The sequence below is a fragment of the Elephantulus edwardii genome, unplaced genomic scaffold (assembly GCF_000299155.1).
Source record: "Elephantulus edwardii isolate Elephantulus edwardi_28Jun2011 unplaced genomic scaffold, EleEdw1.0 scaffold00026, whole genome shotgun sequence".
NCBI classification, from domain to species: Eukaryota; Metazoa; Chordata; class Mammalia; order Macroscelidea; family Macroscelididae; genus Elephantulus; species Elephantulus edwardii.
This window is the reverse complement of record NW_006399776.1, coordinates 3678932-3699849: the sequence shown is the minus strand read 5'-3', so window position 1 is coordinate 3699849 and position 20918 is coordinate 3678932. Positions and strand designations below refer to the sequence as shown.

The window sequence follows — 20918 nt, the reverse complement described above, 5'->3', positions numbered from 1 at the left end:
TCTTTAGCTTCACTTTGAACCTGCCTATGAGTAGCTCCACCTGGTCTAGTTTTCAGGACTGATATTGAGCTTCTCCAATGACTTTTTCCACAGATATAATCAATCTGATTCCTGTGTAGAACAACAGGTGAATTCCACGTGTATGGTTACTATTTGTGTTTCGTATAAAAGGTATTTTCAATGAATAAATAATTGATTGTATGGAATTCTACCCCTAGCCTCATTTCTGTCACCAAGTCCATGTTTTCCAACTACTAATCCTTCTTCCTTGATCAGAACTTTTACATTCCAGTCACCCAGTATATGAAACAAAAATTTATGAAATAATAATGAAGTCATATCTTAGAATGAATGAGAAATAATAACGTTTATTTGCTTATTATGTAAGTCATCTAATATAACAAACAGATACTTCTTCAACTACCAAAAATACTTCTTCAAAACACATGTACCAAATGTCTACCATGTGCTACTTATTCTTTCCCAGGTACTCTGTACTCCATTCTCATTCTTAAAAGTTCAGATAAGAATATAAGAACTTAACAAAAAAATATTCAAGATACAAAACCAAAGGTCAATCTTTTAGAATGATAAAAAAAATGTAAGCACTTACTTAAATATGGCCACTTTGTTTATGACATTCTCTAAGCCAGTTTCATTATTTTCCTGTTAAAACAATATATTTTTAATTTTTAGCTTCATATAAGGACTTTGTCTTCTCCTGTCATAAATGGAAAGATACTTTCAAGAACATCCCTTAAATTTTTAAAATAAAAAAAGATCAACTTAAAAATTAGGTGTAGGCAGAGTGAGAGAGCCCGAAGGACTACCTGAAGTATCTTAGCTGTTCCAGCTAGCAAAGAGGAGAGCACCCTGTAGGCAGCCCAGCCCAGCAAGCAGCAAGAAAAGGGCCTAATGGGCCACTATAAAGCTACTCAACCTCCAGAGACCCTATTTGTACTCCCCACCCCACCCCATCCACACAATCACCACCAACAATGAATAGTGAGCAAAGAGGGAAGAGACCTTCAGGCCATGGGTGTCTGAGCTGCTCCTGCCAAAAGAGAGGGGAGTGTCCTGTGGGATTCCTGGGCCAGCTAGCAGACAGGAAAGTGGGACATGTTCGACCACTGAAACATCTGGGGAGGTCGGGGCTCAGGCAGCAATTTTTCTAGTTGGCATTTTTCTAGTTCCCAAGGGGCTTTGTCAGCTCAGAAGGAATCAACTTCTCCCATCCAGCCACAGGAGAAAACAGAGATATGTCTTAGCTCCAACACTTGGTGAGCAAAGTGTCCTGAGCTGCATTTCTGGGGTGTTGCCAGCTCTTCAGAGGCTCAGTCTTCCCAGCGAGGAAACAGTCCCTCCTATGCAGCCACAGGAGGGGACATAAGCAGAAGCAGGAAACTGTCTACTCATAGGAGAAACTGCCCTTTTCCATCAAACTATAGGACAAGACAGAGGAGTGAGTCTATCACAGCTGAGGAAAGTAAGGGACCTCAGCCCCTGCAAGGACAATTGGATGAGAAGTATGCCACAGGAAATGGTGATCAGAACCACTTTTTTTTCCCAACAACCAGCAGGAAAGATTGCCTCTAGGAAACTGAATTAGGGGGAATATTTTGAATCTGCAACTCTTCCAATAGTATCATACAGATAAGGAACTGGCAACTACTTACACAGACACAACAAAAACTGCTGCACAAATACTAAGAATTTCACATAATGATAGGGTAGTATTAATGAGTTGAGTTGTATTTAAACACACGGTGTAGCTCTAACAACTAACATCTTGGGATTCCAGCCTATAAATCTGGTTAAATAATTTAATTTACATGTGTTTTGTTCTCATACCTTGTTTTAACTTCTCTGTAATTATGTAGATTATCTTAAACTATCTCATCACAGGAAAGGGAAATATATCTTTCCTAAACTAACATTTATCATTTTGGACTTGTGTTTTTTTCAGTCATGTGTAATCTGAACTTTAAACTGTTTATTAGAAATTGTATGTGTATTATCTCTTTGAGTGCAAGAATCCTGCAACTTTAAACCAGAGACAGTAATATGTTAAATGGATGAATATCTAATCCAAGTCCAAAGGCAATAAGCATCTTTAGTTAGGGAGGCAGTTTTTAGAGTATTCTCTCTGCTCTCCCAGATCTGCAATAAAGTGAATTGGATACTGCTATCTCTCATTGTCCTACTGTCAAGTGACTATTGAAAAAACACTTTCTTGTGTTTAAGTAAGTAAAAAGCAACTTTAACTTACTATAGGTCACTATATAATGACATAAGCTTGGTTAACCTCAATACACCTAATGATAGACCTGCAAAATACATAAAGCAACAGTTAACAAACTTTTTAGAAAAAAAATAAAGACATCACAATAGTAGTGTGAAACTTCAACAAATCACTATCATCCAAGGACAGGTCAAATGAAAAGAAAATAAAGACAAACAAGAGTTAAACTACATCAGCTGACTCAACCTCACAGATATGTTCAAGGTACTCCATCCACAAAAACTCAACTTATTTTCTTCTCAACTGCACATAGGAGGTACATTCTCCAGAACTGACCACATGTTAGGACACAAAGCAGGCCTCAAAAAACTAAAAAACAAAAAAAAACAAACACCAAAACACTGAACGAATATAAATTATCTTCTCAGACCACAACACCATAAGGTAGAAATTAACAAGAAGAGGATAAAGGGGAAAAAAGAACCCATGAACCCACGTGGAAGAGAAATAACATCTTGTTTGGGTACTACAGGGTTATAGAAGAAATAAAAAAATGAAGAAAAAAAAGTCCTCAAAACAAATGAAAAGACATCATATTAAAACCTCTAGGATACAGCTAAGGCAGTCCTTTGGGGTCGGTTCCTTTCAATAAGCAAAGATATATAAAAAGAAGAAAGGAGCAAAAGAAACTACTTAACACTTCCATCAAATAGAAAAACAACAAGCTAATCCCATAGTCTCTAGAAGAAAGGAAATTATAAGGGCCAAAATCAACAGGATAGAAAACAGAGAAAATCATAAAAATCATTAACAAAACCAGGAACTGGTTCTTCTAAAATGTTAATAAAATAGACAAATCACTGGTAAACTTAACAAGAGAAAAGACACAAATATCTTGAATAAAAAAATTAAAGAGATGACATCATAACAGAATTAGTTTAAATGAAATCAGTAAGATTATGAAAAGCTGTTGTTGTTGTTGTTACTGTTATGTGCCATCAAGTCATAGTGACCCTATGTACAAGAGCCCTAAACGCCATTCTATCCTGTGTCAACCTCGCTGTCTCAAACACATTCATTCCCACCACTCCACTCAATTTGTCTCCTGATTTCCTGGCTGCTATAACCAAGAGTGTTGACTGTGGAGGCAAGCAAACTAAAACTGTTAACTATCGCAATCTCTTCACCATCCATACTGATGCTGCCAATTGGCCCAGTGGTGAGAATCTTTGTTTTCTTGATGTTGAGCTTCAATCTGTATTGAAGGCTGCAGTCCTTGACCTTCTGCAGCAAGCGCTTCAGGTCCTCCTCAGTTTCTGCGAGCAGGGTTGTGTCATCTGCATAACGCAGGCTGTTGACTATTCTTCCACCAATCCTGACACCACATTCTTCCTCATACAGCCCAGAGTCTCGGATGATCTGTTCTGCATACAGATTGTAAAGGTATGGAGACAAAATACATCCCTGACAGACCCCTTTCTTGATTTTGAACCATCCAGTGTCTCCCTGCTCTGTTCTGATGACTGCCTCCTGGTCCAAGTACAGGCTTCGCATTAGCACGATGAAATGTTCTGCGATTGCCATTCTTCTCAGAGTCAGCCATAGCTTGTTGTGATCCACACAGTTAAAAGTCTTTGCATACTCAATGAAGCACAGATAGACATTCTTCTGGTATTCTACACTCTGATAAATTTTAAAACCTAGAGGAATTGACAAATTCCTAGAAACCCACACTTCACCCAAAATTACACAAGACAGATGTGGAACATTTGAATGGGACAATTACAAAAGAAGAAATTGAGCAGGACATAAAACGACCCCTACACAGACACCAAAAAAGCCATCCTGCCCTAGATTGCTTCTTCTGTGATTTCTGCCAAACAATCAGAGATGAACCAATTCTACTTAATTTATTCCAAAAATAAGAAAAACAAGGAACACTTCTAGAGTAGTTCTATGAAGCAAGCATAACCCTAATACCCAAACCAGACAAAGACATCACAAAAAAACAACAACAACAAAAAACAACCAAACCCCAAACCAAAAAAGCCTATAGACAATATCTCTCATGAACATAGATTCAAAAATCCTTACCAAAATCCTGGCCAGTAGAATTCAACAGTCTATTAAAACAAAAACAAACCATCACATTCAAGTGGGATTCATAATGGAATGCAGGGATGGTTTAACATAAGAAAAACAACTAACAAACTAACTCATCATATCAACAAAGAAAAGAATTAAAACCACATGATCTCATCAATTGATGAAGAAAGGCCTTCAAGAAAATGTAACACCCTTTCCTGATTAAAACACTGAGCAAAATAAGAACAGAAGGTAATTCCCTTAACATAGTGAAAAGTATATTACATAAAAATAAAAGCCAACATCATTCTCAATGGAGAGAGACTAAAGGCATTTCTCTTGTGAACAGATACCAAGCAGGATGGCCATTATCACCACTCCTATTCAATACTGTATTGGAATTTCTAACTAAGTCAATAAGGCAAGAAAGGAAATAAGCAGCATCCAAACTGGCAAGGTAGTCAAACTGTCACTATATGCAGATGACAGGATAGTGTTACACCAAAATTCCCAAAGATTCAACGAGAATACTGTTAGACCTAGTTGACCATTTAGCAGAGGCATAAGATCAACATACAGAAATCAGTTGGATTTCTATGAAGCAACAAAGAGATTTTGGAAAAGGAAACTAGAAAAACAATACTATTTATAGTACTCAACCACAAGACAAAATATTTGAGAATAAATCTAACTAGAGAAACAAAAACCTTTATTAAGAAAACTACAAAACACTACTTCAAGAAACAAACAATAAGAGGGCAGCCATGCTGGCTCGTCCAGGGGCAGAGGCAACTGCCGTGATGGAGATGTTTCTGATGATTCAGCTCCACAAGACTACTATCTTCACAAATCATCGAGGGCAGCCTTGAGCAACTACTTGATGAGCAGCATCTACACAAGGATGACCAGCTCCTGGAGGATGCCAAGACACTGAGCAAGTGTGGCTTCACCAGTCCAGGCCCTGGCCACTGTGGGGCTGGCCTTCCAGGGAGACGACACGTTTGAGGCCAACTGCATGGAACCCTTTTCCAGCCTGTCCAAGCTGCCTGAAGCCACAGGATTCAGGAAGCAGGGCCAATGAACAGGCTGTGAAGTGAGGGTGGAACACCCTCAACCCTCCCGATAAAGAGATTTGGGTGTCAGCCTGGGTCCTCACTCTTTCTCATATCCTCTCACACAGGGCCTGTTGGTTTGCCTTGACCCTGGCTGGCAGACTAGCCCAAATGCCCACCTCCAATGCCCACCCCCAGCACCTGTTCCTCTAAGCAGGCCAGGACCTCAGACCACTTGTTCCGGGTGATGGGGAAGCTCTGCTGGCCACTAGACGCCAGCGCTGCCCCTGACACAGCTTCCTGGTCTGGCCTTGGGTAGCAGGCCCATCTGAGAACACAGAATCAGAGCTGGTTCCCAAACCCCCCTACATAATAAAACACTCTATAGGAAAAAAAAACCCAAAACCAAACAAAACAATAAACTAACAACAAAAAACAAACACTAAAACCCAACAACAAAACATTAAGAGACCTAACTAAAAGTGAAAACATTCCTTGTTCACGGACAAGAAGATGTAACATTGTGAAATTAAAATCCTACCAAAAGATATCTATAGGTTTAACACAATCCCAATACAGATACCAAATTTATTCTTCAAGGAAACAGAAAAGGCAATTTCCAGTTTCACCTGGGAAGGGGAGACCCCGATTAAGGAAAGAAACAAAAATTAAGTAGGAGGCATCTTACTTCCTGATCTTACAAACCTACAACATAGCTGTAATAATCAAATCAGCATGGTATTGGTATAACGAAAGACACACAGATCAATGGAATAGAATCAAGAATCCAGAAATCAACACATCTACCTACAGTCAACTGAAATGCAATGAAAAGCAAAACCCACTAAATGAGGAAACAGCAGCCTCTTTAACAAATGATGCTGCCAAAATTGGACATCTATCTGCAGAAGACTAAAACAGGATCAGCATCTCAAATCATATACAAATATCAACTCAAAGTGGGTCAGAGACCTAGGGATAAAAACCCAAACTATAAAGATCATAAAAGGCAAAACTGGAATAAATTCAGAATACCTAGCAGGAGCTCTGATGGCCTTGTGATAAGAAGCTGCATTGCAATCCCAAAGGCACGAGGTTCAAACCCACCAATTGCTCCATGGAAAAAGGAGGACAATCTTCTCCCATGCAATTCACTGCTTCTGAAAACCTGCTGCAGGATCAGCAGGTTTCTGACTCAAGAACAAACAAACATGGCTAAAAATACAAAACTAGGAGGGGGGAAAAAATCAACAAATGACTTTCTTAAAATGAAATCCCTGGCTGCATAAAAAAAACCTTCTCCATGGACAACCAGGGAAGGATAACATCAGTGAATGTGACCTTCTAAAGATTAAGTCCCTATGTGTATCAAAACCTTTTCCCCAATAGGATGAAAAGAAAACCCACTGACTGGGATAAATATATTTGGCAATACCTAAGACAAGGGTCTCATAACAAAAGTTTACAGATTAGAGGGCCTCCAAAAGAAAAAGATTCATAGCTCAATTGCAAAATGGCCAGAAACATGGAAAAACATTTGGATGGCCAACAGACAGATGAAGAAATGCTTGTAATAAGAAAGATGCAAATCAAAACCACAATGAAAACAACATCTCACCCCAGTAGCAACAGCAAAGTTTAACAGGATTATAAGCAATAAATGTTGGAGTTGATGTTGGTGTGGAGAGACTGGAACTCTCCTATAGTACTGGTGGGAATGTAAAAAGGTACAACCACTGTGGAAAGCAGTTTGGCATTTCCTCAAAAAGCTTAACATATAAATTTCATATGATCCACCTATTCCTCTGCTAGGAATATACCCCAAGGAAAACAGAACTGAGACACAAACAGAGACTGGTACACCAATGTTCATGGCAACATTATTTACAATAGCAAGAAAATGGAAACAGCCCAAGTATTCATCAAAAAACAACTGGATTTAGAAAATGTGGCACATTCCCATGATGGAACACTGAGCAGCACTCAGGAGCAATGATTTTGAAAAGACAATATAGTAATATACTATACTATACTATACTATACTATACTATACTATACTATACTATACTGTTAGAAAGTTAGAAAGCATTATGCTGCGTGAACTAACTCAGGCTCATAAGGACAAATACTGCATGAGACCATCATAATAAATAGAAGAATAGCTAGTAAGATGTCCAAAAAGAAAAGCGAAAGAGGAAGAGGGGCTTAGAGTGGGGTAGAGGGGGAACCATGAGGTCACAGAGATTATTGGGTGGAGGGAGGGGATAATGGAATCAGCAAAGGTCCAGTGTGGATCTTCAAAAATGGGGTAATAGTGGACATAGATCAATGGGGACTATTTCATAAGACACAATACATAGAATGATTGCATTAAATATAATGTAAATGGGGGGCAAAAAGACAATAACTTTTTAAAAAGAGAATACAACAACAAAACCTTCTCAAATAGGGTGAAAAGAAAGCACAGACTGGGGGATAACATTAGGCAACCACATTTCAGGTAAAGGTCTGATACCTAAAGCTCACAAAATACAACAGCACCACCACAAGAAAAAGACCAAATAACCCAATCACAAAATATGTGAAAAGATATGAAAAGACTCTTTCAAAGTAGAACATTCAGATGGCTAACAAATACATGACAAAATGTTCAGAATCACTGGCAGAGAGATGCAAATAAAAAGAATAATGGGGGGGGGAATAAAAAAAAATAAACAACAATGAGATACCATTTCATTCCAGCAGCAGTAGCAAAGTTTAACAACATAGCAAACAAGAAATGCTGAAGAGGATAGGGAAAGATTGGAACTCTTACGTACCGTTTGTATAAATGTAAAATGGTACAACTAGTAGGAGGCAGTTTGGTGTTTCCTAAAAAAACATGAATATAGAAATCGAGATGGCCCAGCTATTACACAGCTAGGAATACACCCCAAGGAAATCAGAACTGAGTCATGAACAGACATATATACACCTATACTCACAGCAGCATTATTCACAATAGCAAGGAAATGGAAACAGCCCAAATGCCCAACCACAAACAATTGGACTGATAAACTATGGTACATTTATTCACACAATGGAATACTATGCAGCACTAAAGAATAACTATTTTATAAAATACTGTAATATATAACATGGGAGAGACTAGAAAGTATTTTGTGTGTAGTTGAGTTGGAATTGACCCATAGCTATACTCCAGTAGGTTTTCAGAGCCAATAAATTGTACAAGATGAAACTACTCATGCTGAGCTGGTGGATTTGAATCACATGTCTCTGGGACTGTAATGCAGCTTCTTATTCCCTAGAGAGTATTGTGTTGAGTAAAATAACTCAGTCATATCAGGATAAATACTACATAAGACCACTATTGTGAAAATAGAAGAATAACTGAGCAAAATATGTATAAATGTTGCAAAGGGGAAGAGGGAGGGAAAAATCACTATGAAAGCAGAAAGTATTGGGCAGAGGAAGGGTGAAGGACCAGGAAAGATTCCATGAGGATTTGGAGACAAGGGGTAATAACAGGCATAGAGTAACAGCAATTAATGATATAAAATGCAATGTATATGAACGTTTATTAGAGAGAGCTCTATTGGCCTAGTGGATAGAAAGTTATGGTACCAAGCCAAAGGTGGATGTTTTTAATCTATGGCCCTCAGGCCTGGCTTTAATTGTTTTTGGTCAAACATTCTTCTAAGTGGTATAGCACTGGTCTGTCCATTTGCTGTACAACTCCTGGTTGCTTTGATGCTAAACACTGTGACACTGATGTGTCAAACATGATAATGGTTAACCATGGTGGACAGTGTTTGGTGGAGCTCCCCAATGAAAACAAGCTTGAAAGCAGGAGTGGCATTCACTTCCAAAAGAGCTTACCTCCAGAAACTCTACGAATGTGGAGAAACGATGAAAGTTATACAAGTGTTCAAATCTTTGATTCACAGGGTCACTATGAGTCATCTACAACTTGAGAGCACGTAACAATATAACAACAACATGAATGTTTATAAGCATAGCAATAAAAATTGTTAAAAAATTGGTCTAAATATAAATGAATACATGATCAGACACTGTGGGTACTGTAGTTAATGTTATGGAATAAAATGTGGACGAATGCTTGACTGAAAAAATATGCTTTGTAAAAGTCAATGAAAAAGAAGTCTACACCACAACAAGATAAAAGTAAAAACCCAACTGAAAAATGGGCACAGAATATGAACATATACTTCACCAAAGAAGATATTCAGATGGCGAACAATCACATGAAGAAATGTTCAAAATTCCTAGCTCTAGGAGAAATGCAAATTAAAACAACTATAAGATATCATTTCACCCCAGTATGAATAGCAAAATTTAACAGAACAGCAAACAACAAATGCTGGTGAGGTTGTGGAGAAACTGGAACCCTTATTCACTGTTGGTATGAGTGTAAAATGGTGCAATCACTATGGAAGGCAGTATGGTGCTTTCTCAAAAAGTTGCAAATAGAGATACCATTTGACCCAGCAATTCCACTACTGGGAATATACCCTAAAGAAACCAGAATTGCCACCCAAGCAGATATATGTACACCCATGTTTATTGCTGCTTTGTTCACAATAGTAAAGAGTTGGAAACAACCCAAGTGCCCATCAAATGAATGGAGAGGCTGTGATACATTCATACAACGGAATACTATGCTGCTTTGAAAAGGAAATATTATACAAAATGGGTGATCCTGGAGGACATTATGCTGAATGAAATAACTCAGTAACAAAAGGACAAACACTGCATAGTGCCACTATTGTACAGAGGGTCTGACATCGGAGCTGGGGGAAAACTAAGAGGGGATAAATAAACAGATAAGGGATAGAAGTGTTTAGGAGGAATGTATGATTAGGTATTATTGTCATGACAAGAGTCCAGAATAAAAGCTGCATAGTATAGTGAACTGTGTGGGGGGAGGGATGTTTTAGAAAAATGAAATTTTTTTTTTTTTACTTTTCAAAGAGAGAAGCTAACTGGGGGCAAGGGTGGGCAGGAAGGAAAGTGTGCAACAATCAATGAATGGAAATCCAAAGTCTCTATAAACTTTCATTAAATAAAAGGGAAAAAAAAGAAAAAAAATAAGTCTAAAACCAATCAACTTTGCTGTGAGAGATCAATTTGTTAACAAAGATCATATTATCTGCCTGAGGAAGAAATTTTATTAGTTTTTCTTCAGTGTGTTTTTACACCTCCACTCCTACTACCAACCCTCAGAGTATTTTTATTGAAAGAAAAGGAGTTTTTCTTTATGTTTTATGTTCATCACATTTAAATCTGTTATGTTAATTCCTAAAGGCAATTTAATAAAATAAATGGAACCCAACTAATAATAAAGAGCAGAAAACATACGTAGTTACCCAAATATATCTATGCATACAGGTATCTGCAATTATAATAGCTTTTGTCTCTTTTTTTTTTCTACTGATTTGCCTGAAGTTCTCCTTGAAGGACTAATATTTTTTCACAAAGTTATTTAAAATTAGATAGAGTCTAATCAAACTACTACAGTATATTATGCTCATTGATTGCTACTATCTTAGAAAAATGAAAAAATATAAATTCCTCTGGGGCTCAGGGGGGAATATAATCAAGAGAGCAGTAAAAGGTTAGGGTATAAGAAGCTGCACTGCAATCCCAGGGGTGAGTGGTTTAAATCCACCAGAGGCAAAAAAAAAAAAAAAATCCACCAGAGGCTCTGCTAGAGAAGGAGGGGCAATCTCCTCCTGTACCAGTCAAATTCAGTTTGACGGTACACATACACACACAAAAAAATAATAAATTTTTTTTTTAAAAAGTTAGGGCATATTGTCCCAACACATTTTTTTCCTTCTTGCAGCATATGGTATTCTACTGGTAGAATAAATACTTTTGGGTGTCACAGTCATTATTTTTAAATTGTCAAACATTTATTTTAATATGTATTAGAAAAAATTACCTAAACATAAATGTCAGTATTTTACAGATATTATTGTTGAGCTTATCTCTATTTTAACTCTATAGAAAGTCTAATTCTCCTTAGATGTCTAGTAGTTACAAGGCTTTTATTCATCCATTCTTCCTTCTTCTTAACCTAGAGATAGGTTTGCGCTATTGTCTGAAGGTTCCTCAGCCTCTTCTAGCTCCTTCTACTTATTCTCTCACAGTTATAATTTCTTCTAATAAAATCTTAAGAATTTTTTTCTTGATGTTTGCTTTAGATCAGACTAACAAACAAACAAACAAATCCAAAATCTTAGTATTTCAGGGAACCCTTTTTCTCTAGAGAAATCTGATTTTAAAGTAACAAAAAGGCAAAGAATTTCTTATTATAGAGTATCTTCTAAAATGCTCAGAAACATGCAGAATTTTAGCTCATACCACTAAAGAATGAATTATGAAATGGTTATAGTTTTATGTGTGCAATGTATTAACACAGAACTTTTCGCTAAATACATTCTTCTAAAACTAAGGTTGCTTTAAATCAAAGAAAAAAATAAAAATTACTTCATCTTGAAGTAAATGGGGGGGGAGGAACTGGACTTACATTCTCAGGTAAATTTTTGGCAATGGCACTGTGTGGCATAGGTTCAATACAAAGCAAGTGTACAATTTCTCTCATTGTGACCTCTTCTTTAGTCACATGTCCCACTCCAGGTACATAACGCTCTCCTAAAAAAAAAAAATTAAAAGGAATAATTGCTTTAAATTTCTTTCCACCAGGGGCATATAAACACAAAACATTGCATTAAACTAAAGATCAATGATAGAGAGGCCAAAAATGATTTAGGCATGTTCCCAAAGCTCCACAACAGTCTATTTGCTGAAAGACAGTGAAAGAAGCATGAAGAGATACAAAGGAAAATCCAAGCTCTGTCTCTTAACTCTCTCTCTCACACAAACACACCACACACACTCTCTCTCTAAACTATCTCACTCTTTCTCTCTCTCTCTCTCTCTCTCTCACACACACACACACACACACACAGCCTCTCAAATGAGTGTTTCTAATCCAGAAAATAAGGCAAACAGTACTGAATGAGCAGAGGTCATAACTGAACCAGTATTTTTTTTCATTCACTATCTTTCTCAATTTTATCTCTGGGTGTTTTTAAAGAAAAGAACAAACTAAAAAACCTAATATTTAAAGATAAAGTAACATACACTAGGAAATAATGTTGTTGTTATGTGCCATCGAGTCACTTGCGACTCATAGCGACCCTATGTACAATAGCCCTAAACTCTGCTCTGTCCTGTGCCAATTGCACCATCTCCAATACACCCAGCCCAATTGCCCCAGTCAATGAATCAATCCACCTCATAGAGGGCCTTCCCCTCCTGTGCTGTCCCTCCACCCTACCAAGCATGATGTCCCTCTCCAAGGACCGGTCCCTCCTTATAACATGTCCAAAGTATGTTAGACGGAGCCTCAGAATCCTTGCCTCCAAGGAGCAGCCTGGTTTGACCCATTTCAGGATGAATCTGTTTGTTTTCCTAGCAGTCCATGGTACCCTCAATACTCTTCTCGAGCACCACAGCTCAAAGGCAATAATTCTCCTCTATCCTCCTTAGCCATCGTCCAGCTCTCTGATGCATAACAAGTGATTGCAAAGGCCATGGCCTATATCAGACGAACCTTAGTCTCCAGAGAGACACCACTGCTCTTCAGTACTTTGGAGAGGTCCCTAACAGCAGACTTTCCCATCACAACACGTCTTTTAATTTCCTGGCTACTGGTACTAGGAAATAATAGTGGTGTTAAAATGTCTATGTGGGTTGGTTTCCATTTTTTATCTTCAAGAATCATCAAATAAGACAAAAGATGACATTGTTAAATCAACTATGACAACCTTACTGTTTTTAATGTCATATAATTCTTATTACCTCATGAAGGCTTGCAGTATCTTATCATCATCATTTATATTCAGTACTATACCATGTGCACGATGCCCTATGATACCTACCAATGAAATCTCGTGCCTAATAGAGCTGTACTTTAGATATTTTCTTGAGAATACCTTCTGTTAAATAAGTTAATTCAATTCTTCCTTATATTTATAGAATACCACATAATTTCCATTAGAAAAGCATCTCCTACAATTTGAGTGCTAGAATGAACCTAATCTTAGGTAGATCATCTGCACATTTTATAAACTGAGAGTCTGAAGGCAAAGAGTTTAAACAACATGTTCCTAATAATGGTAACAAGACCAAGACAAGATCTGATTCTAAATCTATTTTATTTTACTTTTTTGTTTTTCCATTATAAACCAGAAACTAAAAATTTATTATACTTAAGGTAACGAATATTAACTAAATTTCAAGGTCACACAGAAGAAAATAACCAAGATGTCTCGATAATACATTAACAGGTTAAAGAATAGAAGCAGTAACAAAATGGGAGTGGGGGGAGACAGTAAAACACAGTGTAACCTGGGAATTCTTAATTTACTCCTCTAAGAGCAAATAAAAAAAAAATCTCGGGATTCTATAATTTTAGAAAACCAAATGATCATTTTAAACTTTGTTATGCTGTTAGTTTGCCCATCTTTTCTTTCAGTTTCCTACTAGAATATTCTGGGTAAAAAGAATTAGCAGCCTTGCACACTTAAGCTTAACCTAACTGTAAAAAGTAGCAACAATTCCTATAGAAAGAACAGGTTATTCCAGCAACTAACTAGCTCTCTGACAAAGTAAAGGGAATTCATTTTTAAGACTTGGCTGGAAGAGAGTTCTGGGTACAAAGCAATGCTACCATACCCAAAACATACAGGTCGAAACTACCAGCTGCTCCATGGGGGAAAGATGGGTAAATGCCTCCTGTGCAATTTACAGCCTCTGAAAATACACTGGCAGGTCAGTTAAGAGTAAGTATGTTCCAACATGCAAGCAAGATTTTACTGAAGATTATCCAAAAACAACTGGAACAGCACATCAACAGAGAACTACCATAAGTCCAGGCTGGCTTTAGAAGGGGTCGTGGTACTAGAGATATTGTAGCTGATGTTAGATGGATCTTAGCTGAAAGCAGGGAATACCAGAGGAATGTCTATCTGTGTTTCATTGACTCTGCAAAGGCAATTGACTGTGTAGATCATAACAAACTATGGCTGACTCTGAGAAGAATGGGAATCCCAGAACACTGTAGTTGTTGTTGTTATGTGCCATCAAGTCGTATCCAACTCATAGCGACCCTATGCACAACAGCTCTAAACCCTGTCCTATCCTGCGCCAACCGCACCGCCTCCGACACACGCATCCCGATTACCCCAGTCACCGAATTAATCCATCTCATAGAGGGTCTTCCCCTCCTGCGCTGTCCCTCCACCCTCCCAAGCATGATGTCCCTCTCCAAGGACCCGTCCCTCCTGGCAACATGTCCAAAGTATGTCAGACGAAGCCCCAGAATCCTTGCCTCCAAGGAGCAGCTTGGTTTAATCCTCTCCAAGATGGATCTGTTTGTTTTCCTGGCAGTCCAGGGTACATTCAGTACCCTTCTCCAGCACCACAGCTCAAAAGCATCCATTCTTCTGTCCTCCCTAGTCATTGTCCAACTCTCTGATGCATAACAAGCGATTGCAAATACCATGACCTGTATCAGAACACTAGATCGTTCTAATACGAAACCTATACTTGGACCAGGAGGCAATCGTCAGAACAGAGCAAGGGAACACTGCATGGTTCAAAATTGGGAAGGGCGTACGCCAGGGATGCATCCTATCTCCATACCTTTTCAACCTATATGCAGAACAGATTATCCGGGAGGCTAGGCTCTATGAGGAGAAATGTGGGGTCAAGATTGGTGGACGATTTATCAACAATCTGCACTATGCAGATGACACAACCCTGCTTGCTGAAACTGAAGAGGACCTGAAGCAACTGCTGCAGAGGGTCAAGGACTGCAGCCTACAATATGGATTGAGGCTCAATGTCAGGAAGACAAAGAATCTCACCACTGGACCAATTGGCAGCATCAGGATGGATGGGGAAGAAATTGAGCTTTAGTTTGCTTGGCTCCATAGTCAACAGTCTTGGCACCAGCAGCCAGGAAATTGAAAGGCGCATTGCCATGGGAAAGTCTGCTGTTAGGGACTCTCCAAAGTATTGAAGAGCAATGGTGTATCTCTGGAGACTATGTGCGTCTGATGCAGGCTATGGTCTTCGCAATCACTTGTTATGCATCAGAGAGTTGGACAATGACCAGGGAGGATAGAAGGAGAATTGATGCCTTTGAGCTGTGGTGCTGGAGAAGAGTATTGAGAATACCATGGACTGCTACGAAAACAAACAGATTTGTCCTGGAAAGAGTTAAACCGGGTGGCTCCTTGGAGGCAAGGATTCTGAGGCTCTGTCTAAAATACTTTGGACATGTTGTGAGGAGAGACTGGTCCTTGGAGAAGGACATCATGCTTGGGAGGGTGGAGGGACAGCGCAGGAGGGGACGGCCCCTATGAGGTGGATTGATTCAGTGACTGGGATAATCAGGATGGGAGTGTCAGAGACAGTACAATTGGCACAGGACAGAGCAGAGTTTTAGGGCTGTTGTACATAGGGTCGCTATGAGTCCCAAGCGACTTAACGGTACATATCAACAACAACAACATTCTTTTAACCAAAGTTGGTGCTTCAGGCAGTTCAAATCCTCCAGCTCCTTCTCAAAAGATAAGCATTCTTTTCCCATTGCAACTTACAGCTTCTGAGCCACAATGGAGGGACATTATGAGGCAGAATTGTATGTTTGAATCTTAATGATAACAGACTGTTACCTCTTTCTCCTGGCACAAACTGATGAGTTTGAACTGTTTATTACCAGCCAAGTGCTAAAGCACCACAACACCAGTACCTATTTTAGGATCTATAAATACAAAATTAGTTTCTGGTGCAGAAAAGTCCATAGAAGTAAGAGACAAAAGCCAGAATGAGAAGTTAAGAACAAGATGATAGTATTAAATGTCTATCACCATGATTATCAATTTCCAGTTGTTAAAATGAAGAAAGACTATGATATATATTTGTATTCAATAGGTCAGGAAAATTTGCAAATGTTTATCCAAGAAAGTATATACCTTTCTGATGTTTATGAAGTGCTTATCTATTAAGAGACACTTAATAAATAATAATTATGATGTCATGCGATTGTAGTGGTGACACCACTTTGTTTTCTTAGACTTCTTGATATAATATGGAGCACAGTCAGTGGAATCTTAGTAGTTCATTAGTCTATAAATATTATTCTATAGTTTGCATTTTTATAAATGACTGATTTGTATATCTTTTTTAATAGTATACAAATATTTTTATTATTTAATTTAAATGATTTTTCTTGATTTTTAGAACACTTGAAAATATGAAAACTATTTCATCTTTATAGGAGAAAAAATATATCTGTTTTACTTAATTTTAGAAAAACCGGGACATTCAGTTCTTTCCCTGTTTGTTAACACTGGACTAATATGGAACATGTGGTTGTTTGTTGGGTTTTTTTTTCTGTCCATAAGTGTGTGTCAGCTGACTGGACTTGCTAGATCTATGGTCTTTGGTTTATAGTCTACCAGCATTTGGTGGTTGTGCCTATCAAAGGTTATTTGATCTTGGGAAAAATATTCTTTAAACTGGTACAACAATGGTCTGTCTATTTACTATACTAAAGTAATGGAGTTGCTATGATGATAAACATTATGACATAAGTGTGCAAACACCATAATGGCTATCCATCATGGGCAGTGTCTGAAGCTCCCAGATTGATTCAGGTACAAAAGCAGGAGTAGCGTCTACTTCCTAAACCACATGCCTTTGGAAAGTCTATGAACATAGAAAAATGATGATAGTTACAGAACAGGATACATGTCTTTTGTCACAGTGTTGCAATGACAGCAGTTAACAACAAGAAGAGATGAAAAAGAGAAGGTGGCAAGCAGTTCTATCCTGAAAGGCGGGTTCTCTTATTTTGGTTGAGGGTCCTGGGGAATGTTTGGTTGTTTTTGATTTAAGCATCTTGTTTAGAGTCAATATCACTTCCTGGTTGTTGTTGACTGCCTTGAGTCGAGCATAAACAAAAGGCTTGAAGCCCCTCCATAACTATCGACATTTATCAAAGTTCATAGAATTTCCAGAGGCATGTTATTTAGTAAGTGATGTCACTCCTGCTTCCAACTTCCTGGAGGTCCTTTGTATTTAAAAGTTGGTTAGAAAAAAAAAAAGTTGGTTAGGCCCTCAGGCCTATTGTAATCATAATTTAGAGGAACATTCTCCTCAGTGGTAAAGCACTGGTCTGTCAATTTTCTGTACTGAGGCAACCTAGACTGGCTCTGATGCTGAACTCTGTGCCACTGTGTGTCGACTGCCATAATGATTACAGATTGTGGACAGTGTTTGGTGCAGCTTCCAGATTAAGACATGTTTGGAAGCAGGAGTGGCATCCACTTCCTTAACAATATGCTTCTGGAAACTCTATGAACTTTTGATAAACGAGGATAGTTATAGAAAGACTTCGGGTCTTTTATCATAGGGTCACTATGAGTTATACTCGACTTGACAGAAATTAACAACAACAGAGGTCAATGTCACTATAACTTGAGGACATTTCTAGAAAGAGTATTTCTTCCCTTTCTATAAGTCAAATACAGTATCACAAAAAATAATTTCATAGCATAGCAGAATAAAAATTCTTTTTACCTAGATTAATATTATATTCAAAACACCACTAGAGATACATGTAAGAACATAATTTTATCACAAAGTGTATAGGTGTTTTTTATCTACATTTCTATTTGGGATATCCCTAGGCCTCTAAAAAAAATCCAAACAATGACAAGATATTTTAAAGTGACACTGTTAAATTTGTGATTTTTATAAGTTTCTTTTTAAACTTATAAAATCTGTCCCACTAATTTCTAATATCCTACACTAATGAATAAAATGATGAATTATAGTTCTTTCTAATTTCTATTTGCAACATTTGTTTAATCTTACCTACAACATAGATGAGAACCTGAAGCATTTCTTCTATTAATGTATTATATTGTTTAATCAAATCCTATAGAATTGAAAAAGAAAAAATTAATTACATAAAAAAACCCAACTCTCCATAAAATATGCATCTCTGAGTCAGACATATTGTTCACTTAGTCCAATACTATGTTTCAGATCATCGTGACATACAGATATGAGATAAATCTTTTTTAGTAACTAATTCAAAACAGTTCACAATATAATAGAGACTAGGAGTGGCATCCACTTCTTAAATAACATGCCTCTGTAAACTCTATGAACTTTGATAAATGTCAATAGTTGTGGAGGGGCTTCAGGTCTTTTGCTCATAGGGTTGTTATGAGTCGTGCTCACCTCGAAGACAACAACAACAACAAACAGTAAATACAAATAGTAACTAATATAAGAGTAACTTCTATAGTATAACTAATATAAGGTAATATAGTTAATAGGCATAATCAACATTATTTTAATAATTATTAATAAAATTATGTATTATTTATTTTAATATAGAATTATATAACAATTATATTTATAATTAAGAATAAACATTAACATAATAGTTAATATAACTAGTAATAGTTAATATAATTTATATAATAGTAACTTATACAGTAAATAATAGTTATTAAATAATAACTCAGTAATAAATGTTAGATAGTATTTTCATTATTATTTCTCATATCATTTTAAGGCAACACACTAATTCCATTTTTTAACTCTTTTTCTAGCTTCCCTGTTGAAAAAGTGTTTTCAAATAGGTATCAGTTATGGAAGGATTATCTTTATCTAACTTATCTCTTATTAATATTTAAGTACTACAACAGTCGAATTCTCAATTTCATTAAGCTTAAAACAAGGCTGAAAAATTAGGTTGGCATTTTTATTCTATTCTTTAGCTATTTACAAGTGGCTTCTAATTTGAAAGAGTAGGTCAAGTGCTTTTATAAATTCAAAGTAGCTAAAAAAGAATCTATAAGCTAGCAATTCAACAATCAAGATATAAGGAAACACAATAAGCCAAAATAATGTGAAAATACAACAAAGTAAATGAGAAGTTAAATAGCCTTATTTAAGAGCAAAAGTAAACTTCAGAAACAATTATCAAAAAGGAAACAAAGGTCCATAATCACAGTCAACCTTATTGATAATCCAATACCTGCAATTTAAATTAAAATGTAATATTTAACCTATCAGACTGAAAAGATTAAAAAGAATTCTAATGCCAGTGTCATTAGAGAGGTACATAATACAAGAAAGCACATAAATTGAAAGAATTTTTCTGACAGTAATTTGACAAATGAAATGCTGCTTTATATGGCAAATCTACTTTATCTTAATAAAATTAGGTAAGTGTGCCAACATTTTAGGTACAGACAGGTTTATAAAAACCGAAATGTAGAAAAAAAATACCTTCAACTAAAGTTAGTGTCAAAACAATATAAGATATCATCTCACCCTAGTAAGAATAGCAAAATTTAATAGAGCAGCACACAGCAAGTGCTGGCAAGGTGTGCAGAAACTGGAACCCTTATTCACTGTTGGTGGGAGTGTAAAATGGTGCAACCACAATGGAAGGCAGTATAGTGCTTTCTCAAAAAGTTGCAAATAGAGATACCATTTGACCCAACAATTCTACTACTGGGAATATACCCTAAAGAAATTATAACTGCCACCCAAGCAGATATATGCACACCCATGTTTACTGCTGCTTTGTTCACAATAGCAAAGAGTTGGAAACAACCCAAGTGCCCATCAACAAAAGAATGGATAGAGAAGCTGTGGTATATTAACATAACGGAATACTATGCTGCAGTGAAAAACACGGAACTCATGAAATATTATACAAAATGGTAACCCTAGAGGACATTATGCTGATTGAAATATCTCAGTCATAAAAGTATAAATACTGCATAGTGCCACTGTTGTAAAACGGGACTGACATAGGGTTTGGGGGGAACCTAAGAAAAGAGGGGATAAATAATGTTTACTGTATTGAAACAGATGAGGAAAAGAACTGTTTAAAAGGAATACAGGATTAGGTATTATTTTCATGACAAGATTACAGAAAAAGAAATGTATAGTAAAGTGGACTGTGGACTTGGTGTGGGGGGATTGTATAACAATGAAAGTTTTTCTTCTTTTCAAAGAGAAAAATGAACTGGGTGGGCAAAGAGGAAAATGTGCAACAATGAACAAATGGGGAAAAATTAAATGGAAAGAATATGCTGTAAAAATATACATGTTACATTAAAAAACAAATATATAACAACATGTAAAAAAAGTTGGAGTGTAATGCATTGGAATGCTATGCAGATTTTAAAAATAATGTTGTTAAAAAATTGCTACAATTGTTCACCGTTTTCTTGGTCTTTTTACTTCACTTCATAGTGACAGTGAAGAAATTTTGCAGGATCAACACTGTTAAATTGATTTCCAGTTGACAATTTGGATGCTTTAAAGTGTATCTATGGCTTTGAAGGAATTCTTGACCTACTTCGGAATTAGTCTTTCTAGTAAACTCAACCTTTAGTGATTATTTT

General features: G+C 36.9%; 1 protein-coding gene across 1 annotated transcript in view; it reads right to left on the bottom strand.

Annotated features, from left to right (window-relative positions):
- Positions 1–20918, bottom strand: part of LOC102864537 (E3 ubiquitin-protein ligase UBR1-like) — a 215554-nt gene that overhangs the window by 95401 nt on the left and 99235 nt on the right. The window contains 3 exon segments of the mRNA XM_006883213.1: positions 614–666; positions 11933–12057; positions 18358–18421. Coding sequence (XP_006883275.1) covers positions 614–666; positions 11933–12057; positions 18358–18421 — 242 coding nt within the window.